The sequence below is a fragment of the Gossypium arboreum genome, chromosome 9 (assembly GCF_025698485.1).
Source record: "Gossypium arboreum isolate Shixiya-1 chromosome 9, ASM2569848v2, whole genome shotgun sequence".
In the NCBI taxonomy this organism is placed as follows: Eukaryota; Viridiplantae; Streptophyta; class Magnoliopsida; order Malvales; family Malvaceae; genus Gossypium; species Gossypium arboreum.
The window spans coordinates 74,082,314-74,094,340 of NC_069078.1; the positions used below are offsets into that span (position 1 = coordinate 74,082,314).

Below are 12,027 nucleotides of genomic sequence, written 5' to 3' on the forward strand. Positions count from 1 at the left end.
TTATTATTACTTTCTAGATTTCTCTCTCTTCCAATTGACCATTTTGCCCTTCATTATCTTTTAAAATTCCATCATTGAGTCATCATTTAATTTGGTAAAATTGTAATTTAGTCCCTCATAGTTCTTCATCTATTCAATTTGGTCCTAATTCATCCATTTTCCTTAGTTTCTAGATCATTCCACTCTTAAATTATTTACACTATTGGTCCTTCAACTTTTTCATATTTACTCTTGTGCAACAAAACTTTTCTCACTTTTACAATTTAGTCCTTTCTTGAATTAATATATCATAATATACTTCTCAATATTGACATAACTCAAAATTTCCATTTTTGTCACTTTATTTCCTTATTTTACTATATCAAGGGTAATATCTTACTGTAAAAATTTTCAGGGTATTACAGATTATAGTTATAGATATATGCTCATTTTACACGATTGGTTCTCCAACATGAGTGATACAATTAACTAATGAATTTAAAAAATGGATGTAGGTGATTTTTTCAATTAAGCCCACCACCAACTTCATTTTTTATTTTAGGTTTTATTTAAGGGATAAATCAAAAATGATTCAAGGTTTGTTATTACTCACCCAATCCAAATTTGATCAAACATTGGTTTTGATAATGAATCCAACCCAAATCAACATTATTTTTATCATTGATACGAGCCGGAATACATAAGAAGGAACAATATTTTCATTTTTTTTGTAACAGTCCGATTTTGGGCCTAGTCGGAACAGTGTTTAAGAACCACTATTTCGAGGTCGGAGAAAATTATTTTGATATTATTTTATGTTATAGAGAATGTTTATAAAGGTGCATTAAAATTTTGGTATATTAATTTTTGCGATTTCTAGTCCAATTTCGAAAAAGGACTAAATCGCGTATTAAAATTGAGGGCCTTTAAAGTGAAATTAGACCCATTGAAGTGTAGTGGCTGGCCATGAGACAAGATTTTTCAAAGACGATTGAATCTATTGACTTCACTCCGCTTACGCCCCCTTCAAACATACTTTTTTCGATTTATAAAAGACATATAATAGAGTGATGTCATATTAGGTGATAAAATGGTACCTTAAGGACTTAGCTTCATCTTTTTCATTTTCTTCCTTTCTATTTGACCGAAAATACCAGCAATGAAAGGGTTTTGAGAGCTTTAAACTTTCAGCCACTTAGTCTCTCTTCTAGTAAGTGATTTTAATGCTTTTTCTTGAAGATTTTTACATTTTTGGAACCCCTAAAGCATGAGCTTTCATAAGAAGGGACTATTTTGCAAAATGATTAAGAGTCTAGGGTTTTTCCATGAAATTATTTGTGTTGTTTTCTGAGTTTTTATGGAAGAAAATGAGACTTGGTAGTGTTATAAACAACTTTTGTGAAAGAAGTTTGCATGAAAACTCCACAAAGGGGTATTTTGCAAAGTAGTATAACAAGTTGTAAATGTGTGAAATAGTTGATATTATGAGTTGCTATAGTTATGAAAATGGTTCATCTAGGCTTAAGGAGTAAGAAAATGTGATAAAAATCATTTTACGAGCCTAGGGGTATTTTGGTAATTTTGGCAAAAATATAGAAGCAAAATTGTAAAAATTTCCCAAGTGTGTCAATGGACTAATTTGATTAGTGCATTGTTTTAATAAATTGAATATGATGTTATAGATGATGAAAATCGAGATTTGGGCCTAGAATGGAAAGAAATCAATTAAGGGACGATTAGGTCTTTTCCACCTTTGTGGTATCGAGGTAAGTTCATATGTAAATGATGCCATGCTATACATGTATTTAAATGTTTTATTATTACATGAATTGTGCAAATATTATTGTGTGTGTGATTAATAAAGATGTGATAAGACAAAGTCTTAATAAGCGAGGAAAATCCCGTTTGAACCTTAGGAATAGAGTATGATACGAGTGACATGTCACTAGGAATTATGAGTACACATGATTAGCTCGAGAGCGAGCATTTAAATGTCATGAGATATGAGGTAACTTTGGCTACATATATAGCATTTATGTGCAAGAGTTGTTCCGAGTATCCGATTAGTATTCCAAGCGTTCAACGGGTATGGCAATGATATGAATGGAAAGGATTATGTTACAAATTGGTACAGGTATGTCCATCAAACTCATAAGTGATGAGCTCGATATATGATGATTGTTTTATAAGAATGAGATTGAGTATGTATTGCCTTTGAGACATGAAAGTCATTGCGATGGTAATGATTCAATATCTTCATGGTATAAGTGTATTCATGTTGCTTATTATTTACTTATGGACTTACTAAGCATAAAGCTTACCCCCCTTCCTTTCCCATGTTCTCTAGTGTTGCCAAGTTAGCTCGGGTTGGAGTCCGTCGGAGATATCATCACACTGTCAAGCTATCGCTATTAGTGTAAGTGATTTCTAGTACTTTGAGTCTATGGCATGTATAGGGAATTAAATATTTGAGATATGATGATAGTTATGGCATGAATGTGGTAAAGAGATAAATGAAATCTATGATATCTATTGCATGAGGTAGTGACATGATTGTCGAAACCATTTTTTTAAAGGGATATTTGAAAAACAGAGATCGACTTTTTGAAAAACAAAAAAGGGAATCGCCACCAACCTTTTTAGGTGTGATTGGATCACCTTATAAAATGTTTTGGTTTACAAAAATTAAGAAAACAGGTTCGGGAGTCGGTTACGTACGAGGAAGGATTAGCACCCTCGCAACGCCCAAAATTGGTACCAAATTGAATAATTTTCTCTTAATGTCAGAATTTTGAAAGAATTTAGAAATAAGATTTCTTTTAAAACCGTAATCTTTTGAGTTAAAAAAATAATCAAGGTTCCTTCACTTCAAAAGAGTACAAATATCACATCCAGCATAATTGGACATGATATCTTTAAACTTTCGTAGCTGAAATCATTTTATGATTTGTAAAACTCGTTTAAAAGGATATTTTAGATATTCAGACAAACGGGAAATCGTAACCCAGCATGTTAGGGAACTACTTTTCGAATTCCTAAATATCAAAAACATTGCCTCATTTTAGAAAAACTTTTGGATAAAATATGAAAATTAAATAAAATATACTTTTTTTAAATAATGATTTGAGTAAAATTTTAAAAAATAATTTACTAAGAGTAATACTAAAAAAAATTATTAAAAAATGAAAGAGTTTGATATGATACTAAAATTATTAAAAATTAAAATATATATAAAAAAAGGAAACACGGATTAAATCAAAATAAAAAGGGTTGAAAAACGAAGATGAACAAAGAATAAAATAAGAACAAACCGTAGAAAATAAGGACGTAAGAGGGAGAGAAATTTGAGTGAAAGCTCTCAAAAATTTTTATTGTTTCCCAAAACTCCAGTGTGTTTACAATGAAGGGAAAGGCCTCTATTTATAGTTGAACCTCTTCAAATCCAACGGTACAGATCAATTACATCAACAGTTAAGATTAAAAGGTATCTACAAATTAAATCTCTAAGATTACAAAATCATATCTTCTAAGATTGCATATCATATCTAAGATTGCAATCATATCTAAAATTGCATATCATATCTAAGATTGCATATCATTGAAGATTATATTTCCATGTGAGTCAAGCTTGTAGATAGGCCTTAAATCTTTTCAAGTAATGGGCCATTCCGATCGAGCCAAATTGTATTTGTAATTCTGGACTGAACTTGGACTCCGGTTTTTTTTGGGTTTATTATTTTTGTTTTTGGACTTATTTCTGGGCCCGGGCAAAATTGAGTGTCTATAATGATCATAACATGTGTATGAATGTTTAAGTGCTCATTTATGCCATGATGTATGTCATTGATTATGTATGTGTGTATGTGTAGTGAGGGTGACAAAATTGGCTAGGAAAATAGCCTTGAAATTGTCTACACGGGTAGGCACACGGGTGTGTGCCTTAGCCGTGTGACATTTTAGGTACACTGACGTTGAAACAGAATACCCAGGTTCAGACACGGGAGTGTCATGGCCATGTTTTAAAGTCAGTGTTGCACACGGGCTAAAGGCACGGGCGTATCCCAAGCCACACGGGCTTGTGTGACCACACGATCTATACCCACACGGGCGTGTGGAGCTTTAAAGCATGAATTTTTTCAAGTAGTTTTTAAGTTCTTAGTTTAGTCCCGAACCATTTCTAATACATGTTTTGTGCCTTGTGAGCCAGTTTAAGGGACAGTATGCATGTGAAATGAAAAGTTTTAAATTCGAACGAAATTACATGGCCGATTTAGTATGAAATTGCTTAAGTTAAATCTGGTAGCACCTCGAACCCTGACCCGGTGTCTGATACGTGCGAGGGGTGTTACATTTTTATTTCCTTCTACTAAATTTCTATTCCTTCTTCCAATTTTAGGAGAATGAAAAAGATAAATCCCCAAACACTAATATTCAAACCCAACTAAAACTAGTCAATTTTAATTTAATTATTTTGGAAAAGCAGTTGTGTAAGGTGATTCTTATGGTGAAGGGACAACGTAGTAAAGAGCTTGGAGATGAGGGAGCAGGGGATAGTTGATAATGAGAATTGGTAGTTCTTATGTTACAAATAAACAAAAAAAATATTTTGTACTAATTATAGAGAAGCCCCTAGCTTAAATCAAAAGTAAAAAAAAAATGTCACGTCAATAATCCGTTAATAGATTAATGGAATTTTTAACAGTAGTGACCAATTTGAGTAATTATTTTAATTACAGTGATTAAATTGACAAAAAAATTAACATGGCGAAAATGAGAACAATGTTATTTTAGAGTGACTCACGATATAGTTTACCTTAAAAAAATTCAACTTAAAGTTTTAGTACAACTTATTATCAAACACTTTTTTTTGTTAAAAAGTTTGTAGTAATTAAAATATAATATTATTATCAAACACAATTAAAATGTGCAAAAAGTCAACACATTAAAAAATTAAACCATATTTTATTCTTTTTAATGGAGTAAAATTTTTAATAACTTATCAAACAAATGTTTAGAAAAATATACTTAGGCCTCGATCTTCATTGCATTAGGAGTTCTAAAAGTGCTTTTTCACTGTAAAAACAATGAAGAGCACCTGGCTTTTGGAGTCAAAATGCAGTGAAAAAAATACTTTTCACTCATACACAAGAGTTGACATTTAGATGTTTTTGACTTTCGGCTAGTGAAAATTTTCAAAATACTTTTATTTATATTAACTATTTAAAAAGTATATAATTTTTTATATATTATTATATTAAATTATTTAAAACTTATTATATAATATATTTAATTATATCATCATCTGTACCGCTTTTAAAACATTACTCCTCCTTTTTCAACGATTCAGATTCAATATATTTTAAAATCTAACGATTCTTCTTTGTGTTTTGAAGGGGATGTTTTTAGAATTTTCCGTTAATGACAGCACTCAGGGCATACATTAGCAATGTATAGTGCAATTTTTAGGCTAAATAAGATTGACCAAATTTGTCGGTTTCTATTGTGTATGAGGTGTAGTGTTTTAGGGTTTCATACATTTTCATATTTCAGTAGGCATCCTATTATCAAACAGAACCTTTGGCAGAATGGGAGTCAGCAATATATTCAACCCTGCTTCACTTTGCTTGCTCAAATCCAACGTTCGACAAACTCAAAGGCGCATTCGCTCTTTTGAGGGAAATCAAAAGGGGCTCATCATGGCTACTTTCTCTTCATCGCCTTCCACGGTTCCGGTTGAGCATGTCAATCAGAAGTTGAGTGGTGACTCTTTTATTCGACCCCATTTGAGAAAATTGTCTCCTTATCAGCCCATTTTACCTTTTGAGGTAATTGGAAGAAACCCCATATCAGTCTTCTCCTTATTTAGTCCCCCATCTCTCTCGCTGCAGTGTTTGATTAAGTAACTATTTTAATATCTTGACGTGATTGATACATTATGGTTATTTCTTGCTGATTCATGTGGTCTGGCAACATACATGATTGATACACTATTTTAATATCATTAGCTTCCTATATGCCTCTCATGTTAATTAATTTGTTGGTTTTTATTTCTTATTTATTGAGTCGGGTCTTTGTTTTCTAGGTTTTGTCAGCAAAACTGGGAAGAAAGCCTGAGGATATCATCAAATTAGATGCGAATGAAAATCCTTATGGCCCACCTCCGGAGGTCATTGGACTAATTACTTCCTTTTCTGTAGCCATAATGCAAGCATGAAAGAAGTTCAAAGAAAATTTATTTCGGTTGAATTTGATTTGTGCCTTTGTTCTGTACCAATTGCAGGCACCATTCTTGCAATTGAGTAATCCATTATCCCCTGATTACAAATTTCAGATTGTTTGTAGGTTCTTGAAGCTTTGGGGTCACTGAAATTCCCATACATCTACCCTGATCCTGAATCTCGTCAATTGCGTGCTGCCCTTGCTGAAGATTCGGGGATTGAATCTGATTATATTCTTGTAGGTTGTGGCTGTGATGAACTTATTGATCTGATAATGCGGTTAGAACCAGGAAACTTAGTTATCCAACCTAGCCCATAGCTTCTACTCTCTGTGGCTTCAAGCATTATGAATTTCCAACTAGTTTCTCTTCTATTTTGGATTAATATTTTGTTGCAGATGCGTGCTTGATCCTGGGGACAAGATTGTTGACTGTCCTCCAACCTTCACAATGTATGAATTTGATGCTGGTGTTAACGGGGCACAAGTTATCAAAGGTAGAGAAATATCCTTTATACTAGTTTCACTGTCATAGACATGTTCACTTCGAACTTCATAATTATCTTTGTTTGCGTCTTCGGCGTGGATTGTTGTTACAGCTCTGAGTTATGGATTGAGTCACCGGACAATTCATAAGAAAATTGTTTAAGTTAGCAGGGCTTTTCCCCTTGTTTCTATTTATTCAATGCGAATGCCCTATGGTGAATGTGTGGGACACTTCAAAGGGAGCCTCATACCTTAGATTTGTTAGAGAGAGTCTTAAACCTCTTAAAATTGAATTAATCTGACTTAATTTTAATGCTGCCTATCAGCCTCTTAAATAGAGGTTACATAGGTTTACTTGTTTTAACAGAGGACTTATAAGCCAAGGAAAACGAGGATTCTAAATAAGAATGATCCCTAAACCCTAATAACATAAAGGGACTTTTGAGTAAAGATCTCCTAAAGCTAATATCATTCTAAAAATAATAATTAACAAATAATCATTGACGTCTAGCCTTACTTCCCTCCTGGAAGTAGTACCAAATTAATCCATGAGTATTTAGAATTTATGCACTAAATTATTTAATTATTTTCCATTCTGCTATAATACCCATAATCATGAACATATTAATATTCTGTGCAGTTCCAAGGAAGCCAGACTTCAGCTTGAATATAGAAGCAATTGCTGAGGCTGTTGAGCATGAAAAGCCAAAATGCATATTTCTTACTTCTCCAAATAATCCTGATGGAAGGTAAGTGTTTCCAACAGCTTTCCTTTTTTTAAATCTGAGGGACATGATCATTGTGTTGCATTCTATAAGAATGTTGTCTGATTGGCATTCATTTCTAGATGAAATATACTCTAAAAGGCACAAAGGGGGTGCCATCCTAAACCCTAAATTTTACTGATCAAGAGTGACTGAAAATTGTTGGATGGAATCAATCTCTCTCATCCCTTTGAATTTGTTATACATGACTAGACCTGTCCATGGGTCAGGGCCGTCTGGCCGTCTGGCCCGCCCGAGAAGTGGGAGGGTTTGAAGGATAAAAATATAGGCCCGAAAAATAGGTTTGGGAAAAAGGGGCTCATTTAGAAAATGGGCCGGGCCTTGGATAAGGCTTTTTTGGCCTGAACCCGGCCCAAATATGCCAAAAAAAATGCTTCTTTTTTTTTTTTAACTGTTGTCTTGCTATTTTCTTCTTGTTTCTTTTCACCATTTTGCTACCATTTTACTATTATGTTGCTATTATTTTGTTGTTATTGTTTGGATATTGTATAACTCTTGTTATATTGTTAATTTTGTTACTATTTTAAAGGCATCTGCTTGTGAAGTATACATATTTTTTTTAACATTTATTTTATTTTTTTTAGTATTTTTGATGTATTATATTTTTTTAAAAATAATATAAAAAATTAATATGGGCGGAATGGTCTTGGGTAAAATTTTAAGCCCATTTTTCAGGCTGGGCCTAACTTTTGGTTGGGCCCGGCCTATGGACACCTCTATACATGACTGCCTTCCTTTTCCTGGTGACTTGCTACTATAATTTAGTTGCTTCATTCTGAAACTCTTTAAGGTGGGTCTTCTGAAATCGTTATGATGATTTCATGAGCTTGTGGACTATTTTAAATCTGCAATGTTGAAACTGTAACTATACATTGCTCTGATATGTTCTTCCACATATTGTTTTGATACCTCCATTTCTTTGTTAATTGGAATTTTGCAGTATAATTAGCGATGAAGTTCTCTTGAAGATCCTTGACATGCCCATTTTGGTGGTTCTAGATGAAGCTTACATTGAGTTTTCAGGAAACGAATCTAGGATGCAGTGGGTGAAGAAGCATGATAATTTAATTGTTCTTCGAACATTTAGTAAAAGAGCTGGTATGCTTGTGATTCTCTTCTTCAATTCTTAAAGTCAAGTTTTTCATGAATTTAAATGTTTTCCTTCTATTCTCTTTGGTGGTGTGGTTTTGATAGGGTTTCTAAATCTTGGAAGCTGAGGGCTTGTTATCTCTAGTCTACTTTCAGAAATATGTATGATGAATAATGGAAGAGATTCTGATTATCTTTTTCCTTGATGTTGATATGCAAGCTGCTAACTAGAACTTCCAACATCATATGCTCTCAGTTGCATTGATCAGAGTAATAATAGCATTATGTTTTGAGACAAATGTAGAAAAATTTAGAAACAAGTCTCGCATATTTTGGTTTGCCTGAAATCGTGATTTGGCTGGATTATTATTTTCTTTCGGTAGTTTTATAGTGAACATCTGTAACCACTCTGCTAATTGGTTTTCAGTAATGATTCTTGCATTACTGAAGGAACAATTATTTTCTATGTTGCTTTTGTATGGATTTTCTGCTTAAGGAATGATGTTTGATGTAGAATATAAATAATTCAAGCTTTATGGTGCTACTCAGTTATTTGTGGTTTAAAAGTTAAGAATTCATTGGGGGTGGAGGGTGGATATAAGCTATGTCACTTGGACTCGGTTGTGTCCCACATGACTATGTGCCTAAGAAGGGTATGTTCAATTTTTGCCAAGATTTTCATGTATTTTGAGAGTCCTTAGATGATCCTATTGCCATACCTGAGTCTGTTAAATGTCAAAATAGGTACTTTAAGAAAAATGAAGAGCTGGAGCAACATAGGATATAAGGGAAGAATATAATTAGTATCTTATTCTGAATAGAATGCATTGTTGTTTTGATTTTTCCTCTTCTATGTCCAGGAAATTATTTCAAGTATAACCTTTTTATATAAAAAAAGAATAAAACATCTTATATTCGTGTGACCTCGGATTAAGCAACATTGGAGATTGTAGCTTCTGCATTTTAATAGTTATATGGATCGTTTCAGACTTCTGAAACCTTGGAGAGTGTCTGAAACTTGTATCCTCTGTAAGATAGTGAGGTTCTAATATTCTTTGGAGATGGAAATTCAGTATGTTTTTAATTTAATCTTCAGTTGATGTCAATCTGAATAGAAGATATATGCTTTGCTGGTTCATCAGGGACTTTTGTGGCATTTACATGTTTTTCAATGAATCATTCTACTTATTTCTGTGTGTGGATGTGGGTGAATGTCTAGCCCTCACTTGTCCAAGAAAAGGGAAATAAATTAGAACTTGCTATTGAAAATTAATAATTTTTTCAGGTTTAGCCGGGCTCCGTGTTGGATATGGCTCATTCCCTTTGAGCATAATTGAGTATTTGTGGAGAGCAAAGCAACCATACAATGTTTCTGTCGCTGCTGAAGTTGCTGCATGTGCTGCCTTGCAGAACCCAAAGTATCTAGAGGTTCTTATTGTTTCTTTTTCCCTTTTCAGTTCTTAACGTGATTGTGGTCTGTTGCAAGCTTCTTTAAAAACTGTTCCCTCAAAAAATGGGATATTTTGGCATCTTCATTCCCTTATGCTTGAAACTCATTCCTAATACTGCTCTGCAAATCTTTACCAGTTGGTGAAAGACGCTTTGATACAAGAACGGGATAGGCTTTTCAAACTTCTCAAGGAAATACCATTTCTGAATCCATATCCAAGCTATTCTAATTTCATTCTATGTGAGGTGACATCTGGAATGGATGCTAAGAAATTGAAGGTGACATTTCTGAATCCATATCCAAGATATTCTAATCTCCCCTGCTCCCGTTTGCCACTGCTTTGCTCTCTTTGTTATTTTGTTTCTTGCAATATTATTTATGCATGATTGCCATCCATCTCTTTCCATTTGATGCTGTTCAAGATAATTTGTGATTCGTCATGTTTGCGTGCCTTTGTTCTTCAATTTTCAATTTTCATATATTATGCAACATGTTTGAAATTGTATGCTATTTCTGCCAAGTGTAAATACCAAATATTCCTCTGTTAACACTTTTACTGCATCTTGCAACTATTTTGGACTGAGAGCTATTATGGGTATCATGTAATGTGGATGCTTCAAACCTTTTATTAGAGTAGGTTTACTTGAACCGTTAAGTATTACAAACTTGCTTGAGAAAATTCATCTGCTCTATTTTGCAACCATGTTTGAACAGTGATGTAGAAGAATAAAAGCTTCTAATAATGTGACTTGGTCTATTTTGAGCCATAGAATTCTGGTTGTTCTTAAGAAGCAAACCAAATGTGTATGGTTCATGAAAATTGCAACTTCACCTTTTGACCGCAGTAACTAGGATTATGACTACTTGGTCTACCCCGTCTTTACTTTGTCCATTGCCTTTGAAATAATTGATACAGGATGACCTTTCAAAAATGGGTGTAATGGTCCGTCACTATAACAACAAAGAGTTGAAGGGCTACATCCGGGTGACTGCTGGGAAGCCTGAACAAACAGATGCTTTAATGGAGGGCTTGAGTCGGCTATCTTGATTTCATTCCTTTGCTAAATGTTCCAGGAAATTAAATCTATTTTCTAATGACAAATGAAATTGTGTTTTATTACTTCAAATTCAGACCTTTGATTTTCAATTTTTATTTTAAAAAATAAAAGCTACGATCTTAATCAGATTTATAAGCATAAAGCTAAGCTCCATTGAACGATAGCTGAACGATAGCCCATTGTTTATCGAATTCTTTAGTCCCCAAAGATTTTTTCCATATCCTTGGCGAATTGATAAGTTCAGAAATACTTCTACTAGAATGGCAGAAAATGAAACTATTTATGTTGTTCCAAATAAACCAACAGATAATAGAATAGAAAATAGGCTACTCTCCATCAGAAGACAACAAATTACCTTCATTCTTAATATCCCATGGTATCCACCTCGAAAAAAACTTTATTATAGTAAAGATGTCAACTAGTAATATAACGATTCATGTAAAATTAATAAAATTTCCATCTTAAGCTTTTAGGATATTTAATATTTAAAAGAACTCAAATTAACATTTTCATTTAATTAATTAATTAATTTATTTATTTTTATGTAAGGATTAAGAAAGGCCAAAACCTAAATATAATTGGGAGAATTTAACATATAGAAATACAACTTGATGTTGGAGCTTGCGGGAATGGTTTATTGGGATTCCACTGCAGGGAGCATCCACCCTTAATCTTTGCTGAAGAATTATGAATACCTTTTTAATCATTTTATTGTTTTTTTATCGTTATAATTTTATCTTATTTGTTTTCCCATTTTCGGTTAACTCATTACACTAGTTATAGGAATAACAAATTTTACAAAATATTATATAATAAAAAGTAATTGAAGATAAATAACTAAATAAAAACATTATTTTATAAATGTATTAAAAAATACTTTTATATCTCATCAATGGCAAACTAATTGATCATTAATTCAAATCCAAGGAATTGTTTCATTTCAAATTGAAAAGAAGTATAAGAT

General features: G+C 32.9%; 1 protein-coding gene across 1 annotated transcript; it reads left to right on the forward strand.

Moving 5' to 3' along the window:
- Nucleotides 1-5,328: 5,328 nt before the first annotated feature.
- Nucleotides 5,329-11,205, forward strand: LOC108454144 (histidinol-phosphate aminotransferase, chloroplastic). Its single transcript, XM_017752485.2, has 9 exons — nt 5,329-5,804; nt 6,062-6,145; nt 6,322-6,476; nt 6,595-6,692; nt 7,322-7,430; nt 8,407-8,564; nt 9,841-9,983; nt 10,143-10,283; nt 10,922-11,205. The coding sequence occupies exons 1-9, from the start codon at nt 5,565-5,567 to the stop codon at nt 11,051-11,053; spliced, it is 1,260 nt and encodes a 419-aa protein (XP_017607974.1). The 5' UTR covers nt 5,329-5,564; the 3' UTR covers nt 11,054-11,205.
- The last annotated feature ends 822 nt before the right edge of the window (nt 11,206-12,027 follow it).

Coding starts and splice junctions, on each gene's coding strand:
- LOC108454144 (XM_017752485.2), top strand. CDS start 5,565: ATGGGAGTCAGCAATATATTCAACCCTGCTTCACTTTGCTTGCTCAAA. Junction 6,146..6,321: donor CTTATGGCCCACCTCCGGAG/GTCATTGGACTA, acceptor GATTGTTTGTAG/GTTCTTGAAGCTTTGGGGTC. Junction 7,431..8,406: donor CCAAATAATCCTGATGGAAG/GTAAGTGTTTCC, acceptor GGAATTTTGCAG/TATAATTAGCGATGAAGTTC.